The 27,338-nt window shown below is 41.6% G+C and overlaps 1 protein-coding gene across 3 annotated transcripts in view; it reads left to right on the top strand.

Moving 5' to 3' along the window:
- The window catches only part of KAT6A (lysine acetyltransferase 6A), a 108,872-nt gene that overhangs the window by 37,496 nt on the left and 44,038 nt on the right, over positions 1–27,338 (top strand). The window contains exons 1-7 of one of the 3 annotated variants that reach the window (XM_070781485.1): positions 7,268–7,299; positions 17,240–17,348; positions 19,900–20,015; positions 20,787–20,868; positions 21,744–21,879; positions 23,225–23,541; positions 25,965–26,083. In XM_070781485.1, the coding sequence (XP_070637586.1) occupies positions 20,793–20,868; positions 21,744–21,879; positions 23,225–23,541; positions 25,965–26,083 (648 nt within the window). In that variant the 5' untranslated portion in view covers positions 7,268–7,299; positions 17,240–17,348; positions 19,900–20,015; positions 20,787–20,792. Of the gene's footprint in view, positions 1–7,267; positions 7,300–17,239; positions 17,349–19,899; positions 20,016–20,786; positions 20,869–21,743; positions 21,880–23,224; positions 23,542–25,964; positions 26,084–27,338 lie in introns of those variants that run through there. The other 2 variants (XM_070781484.1, XM_070781483.1) reach the window with 2 other exon arrangements.

Raw genomic sequence — 27,338 nt, 5'->3', positions numbered from 1 at the left:
AATACCTCCCTGTCCCCTTCCTTTTTCCAAGAACTGACAGCAGTTTCAGAAGGGAGTCATTTCTCGTGGATTAGGACTTTATGATTTTCTTCTTTCCAAAGACAGTTCTGTCTTCTGCAGTTGTTCTTTGGGTGGAGTGCACCTGTGTGTGTGCGTGTGCAGCATTTGGATCTGTGCAGCGGCAGCGCACTGGCTTTCCAGACACGCTTTGTATAGTAGCGGCGTGTGCGGAGGGGCGGGCAGCCTGCACAGCAGTTTCTCTCCTCCCCCTGCTCTCAGCCTCGCTCCCTCCTGCGACCTGGTGACATTACATGGATGGATGCGCCGGCTTGGAAAGCAGCAGAAGGAGTGGAGTGTCTGCCAGAGACGTGTGGCGTGAGCCAGGCTGGCTGCTCCGGCTCGCCTCCCCGGCTCTTCTGGTGTGTGTGGTCTGCGTGCTTAGGGCTCGCCGTGTAGAGCCTGACGTCACCGTGTTCTCCTCCTCAGGACACTGTTCTTTCTTCTGAAAAGCTGCTGGCCTCAGGCTTCATGCCTGTGAAACACTTCAGGCTTTATTTATACTGTTATGGGGTAGTGTTGAGGATGAAACATATTGACATCTGAAAGAGAGAGTTTAGTTTGATAGAATACCGGCTTGGGGTGTGAAGACAACAGCATCAGTACACGTGTACCTGGGCAGCCTCTGCGTGGTGTAGAGAAGTACGGTCCTGGTACCTCCCTGAGCTTATTACACTGCTTTAAAAAAAAAAAAATCTGTTCTTCAGGAAGAGGGATGTCTCCTCAAAGGACTTTGAAGACAGCTGAGAGAAGTACTGAATTTTAACCGTAGATCAGCATTGCAGATAGACCCTTCTAGAACAGAAGTGATGCCGTTTATTTATTGTGTTGAATTAAAGAAGATGATATGAGATCTGGAAGTTTGCGGTTCTTATTTTCAAGACTGCTAATGAAGTTGAGTATCTGAACTGTGTAAAATGTGTCAGTGATTGTAGAGAAATTAGATTTTATGCTTTTCTATAGTTTGGTGAGACTGTTTAAATCCATGTCTGAAGAAAATGGTTTTAGCTATTAAGGAAAGATTTATATAAACCTTTAAAAAATAAGATGAAGTCCTGCTTTTTTTTTTTCATTTCAGGAAAGCATTATTATAAATAGGTGCATTTGGGTGCCTTTAACTATAGTGTTTTCAGGGTACTTGTTCCTTCTCTTGTGTTACCTGTATTCTAATGTATTTTTAATGTGTATGTTCTGTTTTTACAACTAGATTCTAAGACCCAGAAGCAAGGAACTAGTTTTGTTGTCCTTGTTTCCCCAGCATCACACTCAGTGTCCTTCTGCGTAGTAGGTGCTGCGGACAGTAGCGAGTGGAGGTGCGCTGAGGCTGAGGCTTGGTGAGGTCGTTTTACCTGCCAGTCATCTGAGGCTTCCGTGCAGAAGCCCACAGACTGGGTGGCTCAAAACGGAGACCTTTCTCTCCTCACGGTTCTGGAGGCTGAAGGCCACGGTGAGAGCTCCAGCGGGGCTCGTTTCTCCTGCGGCCTCTCCCCTTCTCTCGCAGACGGTCACCTTCTTTTTCTTTGGGTGCACACACTCCTGGGGTCTCTTCCTGCTCCTACAGCACACCAGACCTCTCGGCTTGGGGACCCACTCTTGTAATCTCTCTTAACTTTAACTCCTGAAGAGTCCTGTTTCCCGGTACAGTCCTGTTGAGGGTTAGAGCTTCAACATATGAATCCTGGAGGGATACAGTTCCGTCCAGAACACTGACCTGAAGATAGACATGCTACTAAGGTAGGAGATAACACGCGTTGTTGTATGCCTGTAACTCACACATCATCGTTAAGCAAGTGTGCTCCAATATTAAGTTAAAATTTTAAGAAAAGATATGAGATGACATATCAGTCAGGATGCAGTCGGAAAGCAGGAATCACGAGAGGATGGAGGTGGTTCTGAGAGAGCTGTTAGCAGCTGCAGACCGCAGCCAACTGTGCTGCTCGGCCGGCCCTTGCCGGCCCCGAGACAGGCCGGAAGGGGCACGTCCACTCTCTGCCGCTCACTGTCTGCTCGCCCTCCTGCGCCCCGGTTTCTGGGGCCTCCTGGGAAGGCGGTGGAGTGAGGAGAAGTGAAGTGGGCCCTCTGAGCCCAGCGTTACAGAGCCGCCTGAGGGTGAGCATGGAGCTGAGAGACGACAGCCTCCTGGCTGGCACAGATACTGCCGGTGGGAGCCAGCCTCGCTGAAATGCACTCGGCAGCGTGTGTCAGAAATCTTAGGAAGGAGCACTTCTTTGACCCAGCAATTCCAGGTCAAGAAATATATCCTGAGGAAACAGTCCGCAAAGTGAGCAAAGATGTATGTATAAGGGTATTTGATTATAGTATTGGGTATAATAAAATATTCGAAGCATTAAATGTTCATCTATATGGGATTGGTTAAGTTATCTTAGAATATGTAATGAATGTTTTTTAGCCATTAGAAAGATGATGTTGATTTAGACTTATTGATGTGGAAATAAATGTAACAAAAAGAAGATTATACATTATATGTCATATGAGCCTATTTATGCGTGTGTTTTAAACTGTCTATAGAGGAAAAGTTGAGAACAGTGTGTATGAACAGAAACTGCACAGTTCCAGACTGAAGCACGCAGGCTCTGCGGCCAGCATACCTAGGTTTCTGTCTGGGCTCTGCCGCATTAATCTTTCTGGGATCTGTTTTCTCATCTGGAAAACGGTGATCAGCGTCCCTACCCCATAGGGTGGTTGTTGGGTCTACACGTGTTGGTGCCTGTAAAGTGTATATGACAGCGCTTCGGGTGCTCAGTGGATAGTGCTTATTGTCGGAGAGGAAGAGGAGGGGGAATTTTACTGTCTTCTCTCTCTTGCTTACCTAACTTTATAAACAAGGATATGATAACTTTATGAAGATAAAGTTTTCTATTAAAACTAAAAATGAAGACGCCAACCAAGTTGTAATAAGCATTCTCGCTTCCTTCTGGCGGTCCTGGAACCTGTAGGTGGGGGAGCCTTTCCTACTGCAGCCACAGCAGTGAGGCTGGTCTCCCCGGCGGCTCCTGCCTCCCGCCGCGCAGGTCCCCCGATGCCCCGGGCCGGGCTCTGAGCCGTCGCACTGTCGTCATGCCGCGGCTCCCTGAGTGGCCCTCTGTGCTGCTCCGGGAAGAACCAAACTGAAGTTCCCTCACTGTTTTTTTCATTACTGAAAAGTTGCTCACTTCTCTTTTTCATGTGGAGTGCAAGTTTGAAGATTTCTGTTGTAGCATAGAAACAGTCTTAGAATGGAGTGTTACACAGTTCTTCACAGTCCTTTGACCAACCTGCTTCTTGGAATTTATTCCCGGCCACCTCCTTCTCCACACTCCATCCTCCTTCCGCTTCCTTGACCCTCTGTCAGAACCCTCTCTCTGGGTTTCTTAGGCAGGCAGTTTGCCTTCCTTGTTTACCAGGACTCTAAGGTGCTATGCTAAAACACAAGAGCTCTCTTTAGCAGGGACCTGCCCTGGCTTCTGCATTTTTGTTTTTCTTATACCCTCCCTAATCAATCTCTGGAATTGGGAAAAAGAGGTAAAAGATTGCTTTCCTTTTTTAAACAAGCTTGGTTTTGGCCTTGTTGTGCTACTTGCGAGATCTCAGTTCCCTGACTAGGGTTTGAACCCTGGCCCACGGCGGTGACAGTGCCGCGTCCTGACCCCTGGGTGCCGGGGGTTCCCAGAGATTGATTTCTCGTTGCTGTGATGACGCACCTCGTTGAAGGCAGGGGAGGACCCTTGGTCAGCTTCCGTTTTAAGTGTGTAAGATTAAATTCTGCCGCATCATATTATTAGTGATACCGTTACTATTCACCAGTGATGGAAACTCAGTCTTTCCATCTGTAAGGTCTTTCTTTTTTTACGAAATTATTGTATCTTTAGGTTGAGTCACTAAGTTGAAGCTTTTGACTAGAGTTAGTACTCTAGTTATTGAATTTAGAATATATACCTGACTTTGAGTGTTAACTTTAATCACTTGACTAGTCGTGTATAGCCTTTGGCAGTGTTTTTAGTTTTTGGTAAAGTGCATGTGTAGTGGTTTTTGAAGGCCCTTCCAGTTCCAGACCGACAGTAGCAGTACACTGCATGTTGTGTGAGATATGGGGCAGTTAGTGTTTTGGGTCGCACTTGAGGAAATGACGCTGTTTGCCAATTTGTTACTTATTTTAGACCTTAGTTTGGTCAGAATAAATGCTGGTCAATAAATGTCTCTTAAAAAATGTAAGGGAACACAAAAGTCTTGTTGAACATCTTTCTCCTTGTAAACCATCGCTTTTGTATATTTTTAGCATAGAAAATATTCTTTTGCTAATGCTCTTATACTCAAGTTCCTGTAGAGTTCTTTTTTTTTTAAAGTGGTAATTGTGTGTGCAGAAAGACTTAAAAAAAAACTTAATACAGTCATGCAAATAAATGCCATATATAGAAAGTCTGTTAGTCCATAGAAAATTTTAATCACTGAGCCTTTTGAGGGAGTCAGAACAAAAATTTGCTCTGACTTAAAAATAGTCACTTAACAGAGGTAAACTTCGCAGGATAGATTTAGTTTTGAAGTGGGGTATAAGAAATCAGCTGTTTTAGGTGCTTATGTTTGAATTACAGTCTCGTAAGTTTATCTCATTTAATCTTCTTGGTAACTTGAAAGGTAGGTATGTTGTACCATTTTGCAGCAAAGAGTTATGTGACATGGCCAATGTGATGCTGTAAATAAGGAACCCAGTCTGTCCCTGAGCTCTACTGAGTTGATTCTTAGAGGCAGGGATACAGAGAACTTCGAGGGATGGGGTAAAATAACCTGGAGAAAGAGCATTGAGTATGACATTTGAAGACAAGTGAGTAGTTGGGAGTAGACGAAGATAGTGTGAGAAAGGCATTTGGTGTGTGGTGGAGGGATGGCATACCAGTGACAGGAGCTGGCAGAGGGGGTGTGTAAGTGTGAGCCAGGCAAGTAACTGGGTTAAAGATGGTAGTATTTTAGGAGGATTAAACCAGGTGGCAGTAGAGGTAAATAACCTTCCTGCCAATGCAGGAGACAAAAGAGATTTGGGTTCGATCCCTGGGTCGATCCCTGGGTCTGGAAGATCCCCTGGAGGAGGGCATGGCAGCCCACTCCAGGATTCTTGCCTGGAAAATCCCATGGAGAGAAGAGCCTGGTGGGCTACGGTCCAGAGGGTTGCAAAGAGTCAGACACGACTGGAGCAGCTTCACACACGCCCACGATGTGGACGATCTGGTAGTAGTGTGCAGAAATACATCAAAGAAAGACTGGTCAGTCTGTGCAGAAGATTGTATTGGTGACGTGACTCAGAGTTAGGGGAGAGCCCTGGGTGTATAAAAGAAACAGAAGTAGGAAGGAAAGGCCACAGAGGAAGGGAGCGGCAGGCAGAACTTGGCAGGGTCGGGTTTGGATGAATGAGGAAATTGATACGTCTGACCAACAGAAAGCAGAGCTTTCAAATAACTGGGGAATATGGGAAAAAAGACAACTCGTTACGATTTTTAGTGTAGAATTTAAATCTAGCAAATATGCATATTATCATTTTTGATATCACCTCTGATTAAGAAACAAAAAGTTGTTATACTGTCTTGACAGATGATTGCTTTCTCATCTAAATGTGCAGTAATCTATATACATAGTAAAAGTGTAAATTGAAATTGATCATTACTGATCTAATTATATCATTAACTTATTTTCTTTCCCCAATGATCTTGTTATTATATCTAATTGTAGAAGTCATTGAATGAACTCATCATTATAAACGAACTCAATTTAGTACCCCTATTAAAGCTTTGTAATGGCTAATTGGTTATGTTGGAACTGATTAGAATTATGCAAGGTTACCTTATTGTAGACTATAAATAGTAGAGAATGGACTCTTTTCCAGGCCATTCATGTTGTTTTATTACTGTGTTTCTTTTACAACTGTATACATTTAAGGAAAAGATTGTCCTGAAAAAATGTTTAATAAGCAACCATAGAGTACTTAATAGCATACGGGGTGCTGAAGAATTTGAAGGGATTAAATCCTGCCCAAGTATATCTCCCCTGAAGGTTATTGATTCTTGGAGGGCTTTGAGTAAGTAACTGATAAACCTGTTTGGAGCTAAGCAAAATTTCGTTGTGTTTTAATTTCAATAAATGCTTATTTAGTACATACTGTGTGCAAGGCACTTAAGACATGAATTAAGAGTTCTAGGGTAATTGCTGCTTACCTAGGGTTGTCTTTCTCCCTGGAGGAGTAAATGGGAGCCCAGTCTTGTCTGGAGAATCCCATGGACAGAGGAGCCTGGCAGGCTGCAGTCCACTGGGGTTACAAAGAGTCGGGTACAACTGAACTACTAACACTAGGGTTGTCTTTCTGGAAAAGATGGAGACAGGTTGAATTCCAAACTGTTGGGAAGGCTTTGGGAGAAACATGAGCTCGCCTGAGGCCATTGGTCGTGAAGAGCTGGGCTAGGCCGAGAGGAGGGCTCGCCCAGCTGGAAGAGGATAGCGTAAGTTAGAATGTCCAGCGTTCTCCACAGAGTACAGTGCCTCCCAACATTCCCTAAAGTGAACTCTTTCTTACGGGCCACTTTCCTTCCCTTCTAGTATTGGAAATAACGAATCATGCAATCATTCTCTCAGAGAGCTTGCTTTAGAGTTTTGTGTGTGTATGTGTGTTAAGTGGTTAATGTGAAAATTGAAACCAGTTTAATTGGTTTCTAATTATTTTGTATGGGTTTTGTTTTCTATTTACTGACATTTGTAAGTGCTTTGAAAAGGTGAGTCCTGATTCTCTTATCTTACCAAATTTTATTTTATATTACAGTACTTACCAAACAGTAGCCTTTATAAGACATTTTATTCTTTGTATAGTATTTTGAAAACCTAGCAATATTTGTTTTCGCTGTGCTCTTGGTCACTGAGCAACATTTTGCTTCCCTTCACTATACTGTACCTAAGAGTAGTCAGTTTTCCTCTTTTCCAAGCTAAGACTTACCTCCTCTTTATCCTTTGGGTACTTTATTATTAATGTATATAGCAAAGCCATTCTTTTCGCTTTATTATACATAACAATACTTTAGCAGTACATGTTATCAACTAATAAATTATATCTCTGCTGAAAATTATTTAAGTTTCAAGTTGTGTGAAATAAATATCTATGTAAGAAAGTTAATTGGCAGTTAAATTTACTTTACTTGATTGTAATTGCAGGAGAAGAAAGAGACAGGATAAACAGATAGCTCTGAACCACTAGAAGAATTCAAAGAGGTAGGTGAGGCCCACAGCTTGAGGAGAAGTTAAATACAAGGAAGGGAAGTTTCGGGGCTGCATTTGAGGGCAGCTTGTGGTGGTTCAGAACCCAGCTGGGTCAGATACGCAGCGGTCGGAGAGAGGTTTCTGCTCGAGACTGAGTGGTGCTTGATTGCAGGTTATAGTAGTTTCTTCTCATCTTCATCACTTTTGGCCTTATTACTTAAATCATCTTCATGCTTAGACTTGTTTTACAAGAAAAACTTTAAGGCATTAAGGGTGAGATGTCTTCATGTAATTCGATTAAAAGGTAGCCAACTTCAGGGTAGGTACAATGAGAATAAAATGGCTCATGGTTAAATTCAGTTACCAGAATTTGTTATTAGTGATTAAAAACATTTTCATTTTGGGGAGTATTAAAACTGTATCTCCAAGTCTAATTTCTGTGCTCTAAGGAACAGTCAAAAGACACAGGTTTTCGAGATGAGGACAGAGGATAGTGGTCGCTTCTCACCTTCATCGATTTTGACCTTCCTACTTTAGTTATCTGACTTGTGAGAATATGAAACATCTATACCACTGATTTTTTTTTGTTCATTTTTTTATTATGGTAGAATTTACATAAAAATATAAAACACTTTTTAGTGTACAATTCAGTGGCATTGAGTATATTCACAGTGTTTTGAAGCCATTGCTGCTATCATTTCCAGAAGCTTTTCATCATCTTAAAATCTGTTTTTATAGAGCTTTATAGATAGTTTGTATTTAAGTCTAAGGAAGAACAATATAACTATTATTACTGCTTAGTGCATGTTTGAGTAATTCAAGGAATTATATGAATTATGTATTTCTTTCATACTCTTAATATTGGCTCTGCTAACTTGTCTTAATCATTTCTAGTGGTCATAAAATGAGAATTTGTAACTTTTAAGAAGTCACAAAGCTTTATTATCTCAGAGTCTGTGACATGATCACTTAAAGGTTTCTGAAATCATAAATCTAAGTTTACAAATACAGTTTTGTCCTTGAAAATTCTGGTGGTCACAGTTCTAGAATTTATCATTCAGTTCAGTTTTGAAAGAAATAATTAAAACAGATTCTTGATTATCCTTTATGTCAGTGTTTAGAAACAGAGACGACATAAAGATAGATTTGAGGTCCTCAGAAGATATGAGAACATAGAGACAAAGACAAGTATATAGTGGTATTAAAAAATTAAAGTCAAGTGTGGGAAAAACTAAAATTGTACTTTAATAAAGATGGGAATAACATGATGTATTTTCAGCACCTAGAAAATGTTACATTTAAGATTTTCTAAATGATTGTGTCCAAAATTTATTTTTTTTTCATGTTTTAATCTCATGTAATAGAGATCACTGGGCAAAATTTTTGCTGTCCTTTTTTTCCAAAGTGATATCCCAAAACCCAAGTCCAAATGCTCCGCAGCCTTCGGCCGACTTACCAGAACCTCTGCTGCGTATTTGTCTCAATGCTGCCATCTAGTGGTTGTTGTGGGTATCTCAACATGGAGCTTAGGCGGCCTGTGTCACTCCTTGACACAGTGCAATCTAAAGGCCTCCGGCCACAAACCTCCCCCTGCTTTTGAGAAGTCGAATAGCAGTGGGTTGCTGTGGCAGAAATCTTATTTAGTTATTGAGACCATGTAATCACTTGGAAACAGTAGTTCAGTTCAGTTGCTCAGTCGTGTCCGACTCTTTGAGACCCCATGGACTGCAGCACGCCAGGCCTCCCTGTCCATCGCCAACTCCAGGAGCTTGATCAAAGTCACGTCCATCGAGTTGGTGATGCTATCCAACCATCTCATCCTCTGTCATCCCCTTCTCCTCCTGCCTTCAATCTTTCCCAGCATTAGGGTCTTTTCCAATGAGTCAGTTCTTCGCATCAGGTGGCCAAAGTATTGGAGTTTCAGCTTCAGTATCAGTCCTTCCAATGAACATTCAGAACTGATTTCCTTTAGGACGGACTGGTTGGATCTCCTTGCTGTCCAAGGGACTCTCAAGAGTCTTCTCCAACACCACAGTTCAAAAGCATCAATTCTTTGGTGCTCAGCTTTCTTTATGGTCCAACTCTCACATTCATACATGACTACTGGAAAAACCATAGCCTTGACTTTCCGGACCTTTGTCAGCAAAGTAATGTCTCTGCTTTTCAGTATGCTGTCTAGGTTGCTCATAGTTTTCTTCCAAGGAGCAAGCGTCTTTTAATTTCATGGCTGCTGTCACCATCTGCAGTGATTTTTGGAGCCCCCCAAAATGAAGTCTCTTACTGTTCCCACTGTTTCCCCATCTATTTGCCATGAAGTGATGGGATCGGAAGCCATGGTCTTCGTTTTCTGAATGTTAAGTTTTAAGCCAACTTCACTCTTTCACTTTCATCAAGAGGCTCTTTAGTTCTTCTTCACTTTTTGCCATAAGGGTGGTATCATCTGCCTATCTGAGGTTATTGATATTTCTCCCAGCAATCTTGATTCCAGCTTGTGCTTCATCCAACCCAGCATTTCGCACGATGTACTCTACATATAAATTAAATAATCAGAGTGTTTTTATATTATGAGATTATTATTGAGCTGAACATAGCTCTGTCAGGCTCGTTACCAACTCATTGTTCTTTCTGCCACTGCTGCTGCTGCTAAGTCTCGTCAGTCGTGTCCAACTCTGTGCGACCCCATAGACGGCAGCCCACCAGACTCCCCCGTCCCTGGGATTCTCCAGGCAAGAACACTGGAGTGGGTTGCCATTTCCTTCTCCAGTGCATGAAAGTAAAAAGTGAAAGTGAAGTCTCTCAGTCGTGTCTGACTTCTAGCGACCCCATGGACTGCAGCGCACCAGGCTCCTCTGTCCATGGGATTTTCCAGTCAAGAGTACTGGAGTCGGGTGCCATTGCCTTCTCCATTGTTCTTTCTAAGATACTGTTTTTCTTATTGTTTCCAGTTTTTCAGGATAATTTAACTAATGCACTGAACAACACTTATTAAATGCATATTATATGCTAGACACTGTTCTTAGTACTAGGAATATAATCCTCAGCAAACAGAAATCATAGCTTTCATGTAGTTTACATTTCATTGGGGGAACAAATGGTAAGATACACATACAATACTTCAATTAGTGAGAAGAGTTTAAGAAGGAAAAATAAAGCAGGGAAGGGAGATATGACGTTTTGTGGTTGGCAAACTGTTTTGAGGTGTTAGATGGAGTGGTCAAAGAGAATCTTACTGAAGGCGACTTTTGAGTAGAGGTCTAAAGGATCTAGGAAAGTGCTCTCCAGACAGAAGGAAAGCAGGTGCAAAGCTCTTGGAACATCTGACTTGTAAAGAAAGAGCAAGCAGGAAGGAGTAGAGTGTGAGAGTGAGAGAGAGAGCCGTAGCAGGTGAGGTTGGAGAGTCCCTGTGGGTGTGTGTGTGGGGGGGGGCTGCGGTACAGGTCACAGAAGGTCTTGAAACTGGATGTCTTTGGGCTGGATGAGAGGTGGGCGCCAAGCTACGGGCTCACTCTGGCTTCTGTGTTTAATGGTGTGGGGCATCATTTGCTGCAGTTTTTTTTCTCTTGTTTTATTAGCAGTAGGAGTAGATTTACTTTATAGAGATATGAGAACGATGAGGTATAAGGACTATGTTTCGACAGTTCTGGGATCAGGGTTTATATTGGTATATTGTGTGTCTATACATATTTTTACAGATTTGCTCTTGGATTATCAATTGTTCTTATTTTATTTTTATAATACAGGATAATTGAAATCAGCTGGTAGAGTATTACTTGGAAAATGTTATGAACATCACTACTCCAGTACATTTCAGGCTCACCTCTTAAAATGAGCAAACAATGTAGCGTAAGCCTGTCTCAGTGATCTTCATACTCAATCATATTTCGGGAATGAGAATCATCTGGAGTTGTAATTTTTTTCACACTTCATGATACAGTTAGATCAGATCAGATCAGTCGCTCAGTCGTGTCCAACTCTTTGCAACCCCATGAATCGCAGCATGCCAGGCCTCCCTGTCCATCACCAGCTCCCGGAGTTCACTCAGACTCACATCCATCGAGTCAGTGATGCCATCCAGCCATCTCATCCTCTGTCGTCCCCTTCTCCTCCTGCCCCCAATCCCTCCCAGCATCAGAGTCTTTTCCAATGAGTCAACTCTTTGCATGAGGTGGCCAAAGTACTGGAGTTTCAGCTTTAGCATCATGCCTTCCAAAGAAATCCCAGGACTGATCTCCTTCAGAATGGACTGGTTGGATCTCCTTGCAGTCCAAGGGACTCTCAAGAGTCTTCTCCAACACCACAGTTCAAAAGCATCAATTCTTTGGCGCTCAGCCTTCTTCACAGTCCAACTCTCATATCCATACATGACCGTAGGAAAAACCATAGCCTTGACTAGACGAACCTTTGTTGGCAAAGTAATGTCTCTGCTTTTGAATATGCTATCTAGGTTGGTTATAACTTTCCTTCCAAGGAGTAAGCATCTTTTAATTTCATGGCTGAGGTCACCATCTGTAGTGATTTTGGAGCCCAGAAAAATACAGTCTGACACTGTTTCCCCATCTGTTTCCCATGAAGTGATGGGACGGGATGCCATGATCTTTGTTTTCTGAATGTTGAGCTTTAAGCCAACTTTTTCACTCTCCACTTTCACTTTCATCAAGAGGCTTCTTAGTTCCTCTTCACTTTCTGCCATAAGGGTGGTATCATCTGCATATCTAAGGTTATTGATATTTCTCCCGGCAATCTTGATTCCAGCTTGTGTTTCTTCCAGTCCAGCATTTCTCAGAATGTACTCTGCATATAAGTTAAATAAACAGGGTGACAATATACAGCCTTGACGTACTCCTTTTCCTATTTGGAACCAGTCTGTTGTTCCATGTCCAGTTCTAACTGTTGCTTCCTGACCTGCATACAGATTTCTCAAGAGGCAGGTCAGGTGGTCTGGTATTCCCATCTCTTTCAGAATTTTCCACAGTTTATTGTGATCCACACAGCCAAAGGCTTTGGCATAGTCAATAAAGCAGAAATAGATGTTTTTCTGGAACTCTCTTGCTTTTTCCATGATCCAGCGGATGTTGGCAATTTGATCTCTGGTTCCTCTGCCTTTTCTAAAACCAGCTTGAACATCAGGAAGTTCACAGTTCACATATTGCTGAAGCCTGGCTTGGAGAATTTTGAGCATTACCTTACTAGCATGTGAGATGAGTGCAATTGTGCGGTAGTTTGAGCATTCTTTGGCATTGCCTTTCTTTGGGATTGGAATGAAAACTGACCTTTTCCAGTCCCGTGGCCACTGCTGAGTTTCCCAAATTTGCTGGCATATTGAGTGCAGCACTTTGACAGCATCATCTTTCAGGATTTGGAATAGCTCAACTGGAATTCCATCACCTCCACTAGCTTTATTCGTAGTGATGCTTTCTAAGGCCCACTTGACTTCACATTCCAGGATGTCTGGCTCTAGGTCAGTGATCACACCATCGTGATTATCTGAGTTGTGAAGATCTTTTTTGTACAGTTCTTCAGTGTATTCTTGCCATCTCTTCTTAATATCATCTGCTTCTGTTAGGTCTGTACCATTTCTGTCCTTTATCGAGCCCATCTTTGCATGAAATATTCCTTTGGTATCTCTGATTTTCTTGAAGAGATCTCTAGTCTTTCCCATTCTGTTGTTTTCCTGTATCTCTTTGCATTGATCGCTGAAGAAGGCTTTCTTATGTCTTCTTGCTATTCTTTGGAACTCTGCATTCAGATGTTTATCTTTCCTTTTCTCCTTTGCTTTTCGCTTCTCTTCTTTTCACAGCTATTTGTAAGGCCTTCCCAGACAGCCATTTTGCTTTTTTGCATTTCTTTTCCATGGGGATGGTCTTGATCCCTGTCTCCTGTACAATGTCACGAACCTCATTCCATAGTTCATCGGGCACTCTATCTATCAGATCTAGGCCCTTAAATCTATTTCTCACTTCCACTATATAATCATAAGGGATTTGATTTAGGTCATACCTGAATGGTCTAGTGGTTTTCCCTACTTTCTTCAATTTAAGTCTGAATTTGGCAATAAGGAGTTCATGGTCTGAGCCACAGTCAGCTCCTGATCTTGTTTTTGCTGACTGTATAGAGCTTCTCCATCTTTGGCTGCAAAGAATATAATCAATCTGATTTCAGTGTTGACCATCTGGTGATGTCCATGTGTAGAGTCTTTTCTTGTGTTGTTGGAAGAGGGTGTTTGTTATGACCAGTGCATTTTCTTGGCAAAACTCTATTAGTCTTTGCCCTGCTTCATTCCGTATTCCAAGGCCAAATTTGCCTGTTACTCCAGGTGTTTCTTGACTTCCTACTTTTGCATTCCAGTCCCCTATAATGAAAAGGACATCTTTTTTGGGTGTTAGTTCTAAAAGGTCTTGTAGGTCTTCTTAGAACTGTTCAACTTCAGCTTCTTCAGCGTTACTGGTTGGGGCATAGACTTGGATTACTGTGATATTGAATGGTTTGCCTTGGAAACAAACAGAGATCATTCTGTCGTTTTTGAGATTGCATCCAAGTACTGCATTTCGGACTCTTTTGTCGACCATGATGGCCACTCCATTTCTTCTGAGGGATTCCTGCCTGCAGTAGTAGATATAATGGTCATCTGAGTTAAATTCACCCATTCCAGTCCATTTCAGTTCGCTGATTCCTAGAATGTCGACATTCACTCTTGCCATCTCTTGTTTGACCACTTCCAATTTGCCTTGATTCATGGACCTGACATTCCAGGTTCCTATGCAGTATTGCTCTTTACGGCATCGGACCTTGCTTCTATCACCAGTCACATCCACAGCTGGGTATTCTTTTTGCTTTGGGTCCATCCCTTCATTCTTTCTGGAGTTATTTCTCCACTGATCTTCAGTAGCATATTGGGCACCTACTGACCTGGGGAGTTTCTCTTTCAGTATCCTATCATTTTGCCTTTTCATACCATGATACAGTTAGGGATGTGCCAAAACAAACCACACAATTAGCTGATTAGCACTTCTGTTTGATCCACACAGAAAACCTCGTAGATTTATGTTGTAACCTAGATGATTTATTTAAACCACTTTTTTGCTTGTAGTTCATCAGCTGAAATGACTAATTCTCAAAGTACTATAACTCTTCCCCAAATTGTGCTTAAAAAGTACCCTGAAATTTAATTTAAAAAAAAAAGCCCTGGAATTGTATCAGTTAAGTTACAATATCCTGATCACTGTTGGTAATAGTGTTTCTCTACAGGTTCCGTTTTTTTTGGTAGCTAAAATATCTATTATTTTTGTGCTTGGTCTTGTGAGGTCAGAGAAGAGGCGCCCTGGGTGTAACGTGGTGAGGTCGAGGAGACGGGCCGCGCTGCCCTGTGTCCCATGCACTTTCTGCTGTAAACCCTGGGTGTACCGTGGTGAGGTCGAGGAGACAGCCGCGCTGCCCTGTGTCCCATGCACTTTCTGCTGTAAAGCACCTGTTGACGTCTTCTGTCCTTTCCTGACTGACGTGTAAGGGTTTTTCTGTGTAGTACTGGATATGAACATTTGTTAGTTAAATGTGCGTTAAGATCTGCCTTTCTGTGGCGTGCATGCCTCTTCGCTTCTTTGATGGTGTCTCTCTGGTCTTCCATGCTTCTCTGTTTCCTACCCCTGGTCAGTTACCCATCAGTCCTGCCAGATCTGCCTTTTATACTCCTCTTATGTCTCTTCTCCAGTCCTTTTGTCAGTGCCTTAACGCAGGCCCTTGTTACTCATGGCCTGGATCACACATAGATCATATTCCTTCCCATCCATTTCCAGCCACTTACACAGTGACTTTTTAAAACTTCAAATCTCGCTCATATCATTCCTCTGTTAAAATCTTCTAGTGGTCCTGAGAGGCTGCAGCATAAAGCTCAAACTCATGACCTTACTTCTGTCTTCTTAGAGGTTACTTCAAGCTTCTGCTCCTGTATAATGTCTTTCCCAGGTTTTTCCCTGGTTCTTTTTAAAGGAAGGATGTGGCTGTCTTTACCACAGCACAGTTGTTGAAAGACAACTTCCAGCTGTTCATCTCTGATTTCATCTCTTGGCTGAGCAGTACTGTTAGTTTGCTTGTTTGGACGTTTTTATATTGATGTACCATTGAGCTCTCTGACTAGTCTATCTCTTTTCCAGGCTTTTTCCTCTGCCAGTCCCTTACATATTGGTGTTCTTGGCTCTCCTTTCCACCTGTTCTCCATGGGAAAACCCATCAACTGACGGCGTTACGGGTTCTGGATTCCAGATTCAACTGATTTGGATCCACAGTTGGTTGAATTCAAGGATGTGGAACCCAGGGATATGGAGGGCTGACTATGACTTCTAGATTTTAATTTCCAAATCAACCTTTCTCTTGAGCTCCAGATCCAGGGACATTGCTCCTTGGATGTTTCATAGGCATTTTAAGCTCTATTAAGACCCAAACTAAGCTCATTCCACCCGCCTCTCAAATCTGACTCTCTACGATTCTGTGTTTTCTTTTACCATCCCCTTCAGGTATGCCTGCGCCTGTCAGATAACTTCAGGAAGCCTTTGCGGGGCCCACTTGCACCTGCTTGATCACCTGGTCCTTTGTCTCCCACTCTTGTCCGTCTGCCACGATACCTGTAGACGTTTTATCTGCTCTCCCCGGTAGACCGAAAGCACCTGGGGAGCTTTGTGTCACCGTCCTGCACCCTGCTTAGCGTAGCTGAGAGGTGCCTGAGAGTACCTCCCGATGAAACACACCTGAAACCGGACTCATCGGCTCTTTCCCCCTGACTCTTCTCGGGGATGGCTTTCACCAGACTCATCGGCCCTTCCCTTTCCCCCTGACTCTTCTCGGGGATGGCTTTCACCAGACTCATCGGCCCTTCCCTTTCCCCCTGACTCTTCTTGGGGATGGCTTTCATAGCTGATGATGTCACCACCTTTTCCTTTAAGTTGCTGCTGTTCACTTGCTGGGTCGTGTCGTGTTTAATTCATTTCCTTTTCTGTTACTTCCACTGCTGGTTGTTTTATGAGCCCGTAGCTAGTTTTGCATTTCCATTCCCTTTTCCCCAGTCTGCCTTTTTTATTGCTCTGGGGTTTTTTTTCTCAAGTACAGGTGATCGATCATCTGTTGGTTCAGTAACTATTGTTCTTCTTTTCTGCAGGGTGAAGTCCAACTTCTTTATAAGACATTCAGTGGCAATCTTAAAGAACTGATCTAGTCTCCCTCTCTCGTCCCCCCACGCCCCCACCCCCGCTTACCACAGAAACTGTCTTTAAAGTACTAGCCTTGGCAGCCTGTGCACCACAGCTCACCTTGTTTGCTCTACCTGTATTGCCCTTCTCTCCATCCACTGCTGTGGAGGAACCTAGAGACCGAGGTTTAAACCTGCTTTTAACGGTTACTATCTGTTGTCCTTGGAGAAGCTTCTTAGATTACCATAACACCATGTATTAAGTACCGGCACTTAATACGTGTTGTCTTGCTCATTCAGCTCGTGGCTTCCAGACCACTACTGGAATTTATTTTTCCCATTTGCACAGAGCTCTGTCTTGTTGCACTAATGACTTCTGCTTTTCATTATGATTGTTATTATTTTTCTCTTATATTACATGCCTTGTAAAAGCTAATACTATGATTTCTTGTAGTTAATTTAGTTGGATTTTTCATTCTTAGGTAGTCGATATGCTTTGCTTAACCCATATTGTGTCATTTAGTTTCTAAGTGACCACCTGATTGGGGTATGAGTTTTTAGACCAAAGTTGCCAGTGTCAGGACCATTTGTAAAGATGTAGCCAAAGCAGGCTTGGTAAAAACCCATCTACTTTGTGAGTTGGAAATTTCGGAGGGCTATACATCTGTCCCACAGTTATATGCAACTCTTAAAGGAATTTAAATTGTACTTCTGCTGTCTTTATATCAACACTAAAGAAAAGCCCCAGTACTGAGTGAATTGTGTTTTTCTTTGCAGCCGGTTGCTGAACCCATCCCCATCTGTAGTTTCTGTCTTGGCACAAAAGAGCAAAACCGAGAAAAGAAGCCAGAGGAACTCATCTCCTGTGCGGACTGCGGCAACAGCGGTAGGTGACCCTCTGTGTATGTGGCTCCCAGGGTTTGTCCGGCAAGAGTATGTTTAACTGGGAATTGCCCGCTTGGTCCTTAAGAGAGTAACATTTACATTTGATTCTGGTTTTAGGGACCTGACATGAGCTTCTAGATGAGGGAGGAGTTTAAATGTGTAATTGAAATGTTTGATTCAGTTAACTTAGATCAGGTCTTAGTAGCTGTTTTTTCAATAAGAAGTTTTCCATAGACTTCTTTTTATTTCTATTAGTCTTTATATTTCACTGTCAAGCATCTGTTCAGATCATAGCAGTCAGTTGGAAGTTATTGCTGGTTTCTTTAATAATCACTACTCACCATTGATTTATGCTTCAGCCTTCGTGAATAGAACCAGGATGATAACAGATTTGGTTGTTTTTTTTTTTTTTTTTACATAAACTTACATATGTCACATTGAGAAACAGAGTGTTGACTGCAGTTTAGTGAGCTGTGTGAAATTTGGGGCTCTAAAAAAGATTTTTCAAAGAGTCTCCTAATTTGTTAATTTCAGAGATATTCTCTGTCTACATTGTAAAAACTAATGAAGCTTTGTAGTAGTTTTGATCATTGGCTTAATATTCAGTGTTTTATACCAGTAACAAACAGGATTTAGTCCAGAAAGCAGAAAACACTACGTGCTTCAAGAGGAGAGGAACTCAATACCAGGATAAGGTTTCTGTAAGATTGTTGGATGGGCCTTGAGGCCTGATTCCCGGGACAGAGGTGGCCCGCCAGAGGGAAAGAGCCAGGTGGAATGGCAGCGCCTTTCACACTTCCCTTAGCAGTCAGGTGGCCACTGCAGCAGGGTCCTGTTTGGTGCGAGAGGACTCACGGGGCGTGAGCTGGTGGTGGTGCCAGGAGGGCTGCTTGGCTGTCACAGTAACCAAGGAAGAAGGCATGGACACGGTCAAGTACCTGAAATTTGGGTGTTTTCCAAATTGAGAGCTAAAGTACCCCAAATTTTAAACAGTAAGAATTGTTTGAGAAAAATAACTGTGTTAAACATTTGGCAAAGGGCCAAAAGCTGTGAAGTACCAAGAGTGCATTTACATTTTTAAAGTCCAAGGAGAAAGGCCGTGATAGGCCATTTCTGTGAGAGAAATGAAGAGTTGAGCACATTAAAAATGTTTTCCCCAAATAATAATAGGAAGACCCACCAAAGCAGCAGTGAAGTGTTGTTTTATAGCTTTATAAAACTTGAAAGATACGAGAGCCCAAACTGGAGCTGATAGAATTGTGGGAAAAGGTTTGTACGCTGCTCATGTCACTGGATACGTCGTAGGGCTTGGAGCATGTTTTGGCAGATCTACCTCTCAAGCTATAGAAATGTTTATTTCATTTCACTTGCCGGTTCCTCTTTTAGGAATTTATTCTAAGGAATTAACTTAAAAGAAGGAAAGGATCTGTAATCGTGAAATAATTCGTTTTAGTGTTCTAATAACTGTTACGGGTTAATTGTGTAAATATTTACAACAGGCAGATGGTCAGGTAGGTTCTAGTGTGTCAACTCTGGAGCATAATCAGTTTAAGGAATGTAAATGTAAAGTTTGCTTGAATAAAGTAATGAAAAGCAGAACAAAGCTGTATATATCCTATAATTAAAACCATGCAAGGGCTTTAGTTAGTTTAGAAAGGAAAAGTAGAACATGAAAATAGCTCTTCTGGGATGATGAGATTACAGGCGAGATTTTTTTACACTTCTACCATTTTCCTTGGACGTTAGTGATGTTTTGATGATAAATTTCTTATCTCTTAAAAAAGAAAATTTATTGATAGAAAAGAGAAAGATGATTTAACCAACCCTTTCTCTCACTGAAGAAAAGTAAACATAACCAATTTTTAGAGGAAATGGATAAATCTTTACGAGCAAATAGGCTATCCTGTTTTTGAGAATCAAACTGATTGTAACTCTTGAGAGAGGAAATATTTTTTTTTTCCTGTTACTGTTAATTCTGATCACAGTAGAAATATTGCTTAGGTCTTAGTTTTATCTTGAGTGCCTTAAATCATGAGCACATAACTCACTTTTAATTGATGGGATTTAAAAAATTTATTTATTAGTTATAAACATAACACATTATTGTTTAAAAAATGAGAGCACAGAAGGGTATAAAGTAAAATGTAAAATCCTTTTCCTGAAAAATATTTATAGCTCTGTATCCTAGGATGTTACAGTTGTAAACAGTTTTTGTGTTTATTCTTCCAGAAATGGCCCAGGCGTATTATGTATTCATATACGTAGGACCACGCATACACACACAGTACTTTAATTAATGCAGCCTTAATATAAGTTTGGAATTTTTCAAGTTTTTTTTATAATCATATTAGGCGAGGGGTGATGTATGTAGCACGCATAAAACTGAACTGGAGTGCCAAGTCCTGATAAGACGAGTGTGGCAAGCTTCCAGGAGCTTCTTGTTTTCCTTGATGTTTTGATTTAAGATAATTGCCTTTTTTCTACAACATTTCTTTTATACAGTTGCAGAATGATTCTTGATTGTTTCATTTGCCATTTTCACCTTTTATTAGGTCATCCATCCTGTTTGAAGTTTTCCCCCGAACTAACGGTTAGAGTGAAGGCCTTACGGTGGCAGTGCATTGAGTGTAAAACGTGCAGTTCCTGTCGAGACCAAGGCAAAAATGCAGTGAGTAGTTTTGCCTTCCGTTGTGAGTATTTCATTTAGAAGTAGAGTGTACAACTGGCATTTTCTTCTGTGCATGTTTGATTATTTTCAGTCTCTTGGTTCAGCAGAATTTAGAACAATGGGCTCTTAAAATTCACGTCATTAGTTTAGAATACTTGCTCAGTGATGATTGAGCGAGTATTGGATAATTCTTGAATAATTTCTAGGCAGTTTTCTACCCCACTCCCCACTTTTTTTGGCCAAACTGTGCAGCTTATGGGATCTTAGTTCTCTGACAAGGATTGAACCTGGGTCCCCCAGCCATAGAAGCGCAGAGTCCTCGCCCCTGGACTGCCAGGAAATTCCCAGATTTCTTGGTAGTTACTAAAGCACTTTAATTGTATGTTTGCAGAGAGACTAGCTACTTTAAAGAAATACCTGTGAAATTTGAGTCTTATGGCAGTATTCATTTAGGAATGATCCGTTATATTAATTGCAGTCATCTTCCTCTCTCTTATTAAAACAGACTAAAAACGTTATCTTTTATCTGGCTATTGGATACACATTTTTTTAGAAGTAATGAAGCTTTAGTTCCTTATTAAAGATGGATGAAGCAGAACTTTTTGCTAACTCAGGCTGTGCGTTTACTCAACTACTGCAGATTAAGGGAACTTTTATTATTAGGTCACTCATCTCCTTTGTGGAAAGGAGCCTCCTAGGTTTCATGAAGTCATGACCCTACCATGTTTCTGTTTCATGTGGTTGAGCAGAGCTGTTCTTTCTCTGCTTTAGGATAACATGCTCTTTTGTGATTCCTGTGACCGGGGTTTTCACATGGAATGTTGTGATCCGCCACTCACTCGGATGCCAAAAGGTAAGAGATACTTTCCGAAATCAAACTGGTGATAAGGGGCAGGTTAGTGAAAGCGCCTTTTAATCTACTTGGTTAAAGTGAAAGAATAGCTTGCGTCTTTCTCCTTTGTCTCGAGTGGAGAGCTGTCACCTAAGGATGGGGACAGTCCCTCCTGACGCTCCTATGTGGTGTGGCTTTAGTACTAGTTCCCTCTGTTTTCAGTGTTTAAGCGTCCACGAGGGTGAAGGTGTCCACTTACCAATTGTTGCCAGCCCTGTAGCTAGAGGGCAAAGTACTTGACTTATATAATACTTTGAAATATTTATTTCTTGAAGAAGTGAAATTCTGTTAGGTCATGTTGATTATATCACAACTCATAACCTTTGAGGGCTTAAAGCTGTTAGAGCCTCTGGTTTATCGAAAACCTCACAAAGTTTTATAATTTGCAAGCAAACAAGTGCCCAAATGAGAAGAATACAGCTTAAAACTGTTATTTTATTCTTTTGACACTTGTTCCCTGAAAGGTATTTACTTGAGACATAGTTGCCTGTTGTTTGGACTTCCATATTATCATATGCTTATACTTCCTTCAAAAAAAAGTAGTCTTCTCTGCTTTGTCATATCATAAAGTCCATTTTCAACTCTGGTTTTTGTGATTTATAGATTTTTTAAGTAAAATGCTTGTGAGATACTTTATGTCTCTTTAACGAAGTGTTTCCTGCTGATGGAAAGGGACTCAGCCCTAGCTGTAGCCAACTTACTCCACTTCAGGATTTTACTTGAGCCCTCGTGCCACTGCTGACGTTACCTTTTGAAGAGTCGCGTTTGTATGTGCTGGAAGAACAGGTGTCCCTCTTCCTACCTCTTCCATTTACTTGAATTTTCTTTCTTTATAGGCATGTGGATATGTCAGATATGTCGACCTAGGAAAAAAGGAAGAAAGCTTCTACAGAAGAAGGCAGCACAGATAAAACGGCGCTATGCTAACCCAATAGGACGCCCAAAAAACAGGTTAAAGAAACAAAACACGGTGTAAGTTGTACTTGTGGCCAGGTGAGGGGGAAGAGACAGGGCCTTCTCCGTAGCGCAGGCTTCACTTGTTGGCGTTTGGAAAAGGAGATTGACTTTTATGTAATGATAATAATGGCTAATGCTTACTGAGCCCTTAACAGAGGGCCAAGGCACCCCCTGTTCTAAGTACTTTACATGTATTAAATCATTTAATTCTTTCCACAGCCCAGGGAAGTAGGAACTGTTGGTACTCTGATTTTTCAAAGGAGGAAGCTATAGCATAGAGCAGTAACTTGCATAGTTTATAGTAAGTGTTGAACTGAGATTAAAACCCCAGTAGGCTGGCACCAAAGTCTGGCTCTTAGCTGTTACCTTAAATTTTCTCTTTTACCTGAAAAACAAGGAAGAAAAAATTACATTTTTTGAAGCATTTCAAAGATTCTTCTCTTAATGTTACCTCAGTAGTTTGTGTTGTATGTACAAATTGCTGGATAGCTTCTCTTCTTCTCATATTCTCTTCTTCTCATAGCTAAGTCCCATTTCTATGTCCTAAAGTAAAATAATGTGACTTTTTCACCTATTAGCAGAAATCAGGAATATAATTAACTCTTGTGGACTAGAAAACTGGGCTAGGTCTGGAGGAGGTGGGGCAAGATTCAGTAGCTAATTTTGTCTTTTTTTTTTTGAAGTATCTCTCCATTAATTCACCTTCGATGATATGTAAACTACCTTTAAGCCTGTCAACCTCTCCTAAAATTTACCCACCTTTTCTATACTTAAGACTATCTTGAAGGTGATATAACTGAAGTGAATGGGCTTTAGCAGTTTGAAATACATAGAACCAGTACTGTAATTCATGCTTTTAAATCTTACATCAAGCTTTAATTTTCCTATAAAAAGATCTTTTGATTCCTGGCTTGCAGAGAGTAACCCATCCTTATGTTGAGAGGTAAGAGTCTAACTCTGAGTTGGTGCAGAGATCCTAGGAAGAGCCTTCATACCGGGAAGGGTCTTAGGTTTTCTGTGGTACAACTCTCATTGTGTAGATAAAGACACTGTTGTTTAGAGAGAATGTGGTTTGTCCAAGATGTGCAGAAAGTAAGTGGCAAAGTTATGACTCACATATGCCGTCTGACTCCTGGCCTAGGATTCTTTTCATTATAAAATGCATAGGCTTCCCAGAAGTGGATGTTTCTAATAATATTACTTCTTAATCATATAATATTTATTACAGTTTATGGAATATTCTTAACAATATGGAACTAAAAAATACAGTTGTAGATATTTACTGTATGTTATGTATTAAACAGAAACCTTATACAGATTTCTTTTTAATCGCTCCCCCTTTCCCTGTTTGATTCCTTAGGTCAAAAGGTCCCTTCAGCAAAGTTCGAACAGGCCCTGGAAGGGGTCGGAAACGTAAAATCACTCTCTCCAGCCAGTCAGCATCGTCATCAGAAGAAGGATACTTAGAGCAAATAGATGGCTTGGACTTCTGCAGAGATGGCAGTGTCCCCTTGAAGTTCAATAAGAAAACCAAAGGGCTCATCGACGGCCTTACCAAATTCTTTACCCCTTCTCCCGATGGGCGTAAGCCTCGGGGGGAAGTGGTAGACTATTCTGAGCAATACAGAGCTAGGAAAAAGGGCAGCAGAAAGCCAAGTACTTCAGATTGGCCCACAGGTAAGGTCTGCTCTGCTGGAGACAAAAGTATGCCAGAGGCTGTTATTTGGAATAGCACTACTTATCTGGAGTAGATTTATATTTGACTTATTAAAAATCGGTCTTGGAATATGAGAATATGCTCAAGGTCGTGGATTTAGGTGGGACTCAGGTGATAACAAGGCAGGAATTTAGAACCTAGAGATGAAGCTGGAGAATGGACAAGTAGGAGTTTTAGAGAAAAGAAGATGCTTTTTTTGGTGGAAGCACAAAGAATCTGCCTACAGAAATGTGGGTTATAACCTTGACTCAGGCATAACTTTATATTTCATAAATGACAAAATAAATCGTGATGAACTTCGTAATGCTTGTTTTTATTCCTGGAAGGAATCTGCAAAGAGTGTGGGTAAATAGACTTCTGTTAATCTGAGCATACGTGAAAGACCAAGTTATTTGGAAATACGATGAGGTCATTGGTTTTTTTACTTCAGATCTTGGCAGATACAGTTGTAATTTTTCATGGATCATACTTAGAGAGCCACAGCTTCAGACCGTTTGCCTACGTTTCAGGCTAAGTTCTCTCATTTTCAAATTGGATAAGATCTGTGAAGAAGAGTTAAAAGTATAGCAGATAATTCAGGTCAGAGGAGACAGTGCTGATAAGCTGGTCTCATCGCTGTGGAGCTGACAGCACCCGATCGTGTGAAGGAAGTAGGAAGGGCTCTGGGCAAAGTCAAAGAGTGAGAGTGGACTGTCAGGTCATGGGCTGTTACGTGCCGGGGTGGTGCCTCATGGGCTGCAGGGGGCCGTCTGAACTCTGATCCCTTCCCCCTGACTGTCCCACCGGGAATTGTACTCCCCACTCCATGTCATTCCTGCTTCTATAAAGGATGGACCAGGCCACTGCAGGAGGGAAAGATCCTCCTCCTTGTCCGACCCGCCCCCCTTTTATGCTGTATTGATTGACTTTTCACCTGAGTGGCAATCAGCTAATTACAGTTTAGGCTTTCACTTTTCATGTCTTTATCAGCCATGTAGACTGAAGATAAGGCCCACTCTGAGTACATTTATCTGAGAAAACATGCAGGCCGTTCAGGTTGGACTTAGGAAAGAATCTCATAAAGCAGAGGGTGATAAAAGGCATTTCTGAATTAACCATTTCACTAGAGGTAGATTATTAGAAGAATCTACTGGAAAGTGTTAGAAATTTTCTATCAGACCAAATGTATCAAGTGTGTGGAGAACCACTGCAGGGTTTCAGGCATGGCTTTGGCTTGAACGGGCTCTGTCATTTTGTCCCTGAGCTGTAGTTCCGGAGGCAGCCTGCACCATCTGGTAGAGCGCAGGGAGGGCTGTACCTGATCTGGGCCTGCGTCCAGCTGTGGCACGCGCTAGGGGGCAGTGAAGGCTCAGAGTATCTTCAGATCAGACATGTGTATTTCAGTTTAGGAATATGGTGGAGAGTGAGCCCCTGTCCTGTTCCTTCTTCCGCGAAATGAGTAACTGTGCATACAGTTGATTTTTGAAAAGAACTCTAACCCTAACCCTAACCCTAACGGGTCTCTTCAGCCACACGCATTCAGAGAAGCTGCAGGACCACACTGATGTCATTTTCAAGTGCAAAGGCTAATGCTCTTCTCCCCCAGTACTCCTCTCGCTCATTTCTGTACCCATTTGAGGAAGGTGCGTCATTTAGTGAATGCTTATTTTAATTTCTCGTACTTTCCCAGAGGGTTACTGCCTGTGATCCTCAGGCTTTGGAGTTTGTGCTTTAAACGGGCACCCAGAATGGGAGGGGAGTTGGGGAGTTGGCACTGGGCATCAGTTAACCACTTGAAATTGACTGTTTGTTGAGATAAGAATGGGTTGGCCTTATGAAGACTGTGGAATCATTGACAATTTTAAGAGGAGCAAACTTTTCTTGTTTTGCTCTGAAGTAATGAAAATTATGTCTTGCTATAACATAAACTTCTTCCATGCTACCAAAGAATGAAAAAGCAACATTTGTGTGTTGACATGTGTTAAAAGTTTTATATTCTTTTTATTTCAGAACAGACTGCATATTCCTTAGACCTTTTTCCTGTTGTACTTTATATATATATATATATATATATATGTATGTACTTTATATATATATATATATATGTTGTACTTTATATATATATATATATATGTATGTATGTATATGCTGAAATATAAACTTGTTTAATGAAGTTTAGTTATGTAATATTTTTAAAAAGCTTTTAAGTCAATTCAGGGTTTTCATTATAAGGCAGATATAATATGTACATATCCTTTATTGACTAGTATCTTTCTGGAAGTCAGCTTAGTGTTGTCCTTTTCTCTTTTATATAAATAATATTAAGACTTTTGAAATTTGTTCTAGTTTGTGTGCTGAACTCATGGTAGCATGAATAACATGTAAGCCCTTTCTTAACATGCAGACAATCAGGATGGCTGGGATGGCAAACAGGAAAGCGAGGACCGGCTTTTTGGGAGCCAGGAAATCATGACTGAGAAGGATATGGAATTGTTTCGTGACATCCAAGAACAAGCCCTGCAGGTAAAGTTGAATATTCACCTTGGACAATCAGTTTGTTCGGGGGTAAGAAGCAGAGGATTAATTATATTGTGCGTAAAGCAGTAGTAGTTTATTCGTCCATCTGGTCTGGTGTGGTTTGTGCGTGTACATTGTCTGCTGGTTAAGGTGTTCTTTCCAAACCCATGGTAATTGGTTTGGTTTTGCAGATAAACACATTGCTTTAACTACCAGTATCAAATGAGCTTGGTTTATTTTCTGTCTTATATGAAGAAGAGTTTAGGATTTGACTGGCACACAACTAAAAACCAAACCTCTCTCAGGTGATGAAACACATATTCGTTAACTCAGGAAATATTTATTAAATGCTTGTGCCTTAATGCTTTGTTGACACATAGCAAGATATAAACGTGCAGACACAGAGCCTGCTTATGTGCCAGCTGCTGGAGATGCCAGAGTAAATGACAGGATTCCTTCTCCAGCCAGGAGAGACTTGTAAATAGATAATTTCCTTAATGTGGAAGTTTAATTATAGAATACATGAAGTGTGGGGAGTCAGAGAGGATTCACTGAGGGGAAATACCACTTGAGCTGGTCTTAGAAATGTAAAGGATTTGATCAGGATGACAAGGAATGTGGTCTCAATAATTAGGAAAAACGGGAGTGCAAAGACTTGGAAGTATTCTTTGAAACGCAGAGAACAATGGTGTAGATAATGACAGGAGAAAAGATAGGAAGAGTGCGGTGTGGATCCTGAAGACTCTTAGATTTTGTTTATCTTTTGTCTTGCTCCTTTGCCACCAACCCACTGTGTAAGCCAAGTTGAGTTCTGTCTCTTATCTTGAAATTAAGAATTTGTAAGGCCACTGCTGGGGATTCCTGTTGTGTCGGTGACACTCTTTGGATTCAGAGACCCACTAGTGAACAGATTATGTTTTTTTTTTTAATTGGAGGATAATCGCTTTACAGCGTTGTGTCACTTTCTGCCATACAGCACAGTGCGTCAGCCGTGTGTGTGCAGATGCCCCTCGTTGCTGAGCCTCCCTCCCACCCACCCCCCGCCCCCACGCCCGAGGTCATTGCCGAGCTGGCCTCCCTGTGTTGTCCCTCCCACCCCATCCCCCCGCCCGAGGCCATCGCCGAGCTGGCCTCCCTGTGTTGTCCCGCAGCTGCGTCTCGGCAGCTGTTCATTTTGCACATGGTAGTGTGTATGTCGGTGCTCCTCTGTCCGTCTGTCCTGCCCTCTCTTTCCCCCACCGTGTCCGCAAGTCTGCTCTCT

The sequence above is a fragment of the Bos indicus genome, chromosome 27, assembly GCF_029378745.1.
Source record: "Bos indicus isolate NIAB-ARS_2022 breed Sahiwal x Tharparkar chromosome 27, NIAB-ARS_B.indTharparkar_mat_pri_1.0, whole genome shotgun sequence".
NCBI classification, from domain to species: domain Eukaryota; kingdom Metazoa; phylum Chordata; class Mammalia; order Artiodactyla; family Bovidae; genus Bos; species Bos indicus.
Note: the sequence above shows the minus strand (reverse complement) of the source record. Positions and strands in the feature narration are given on the sequence as shown.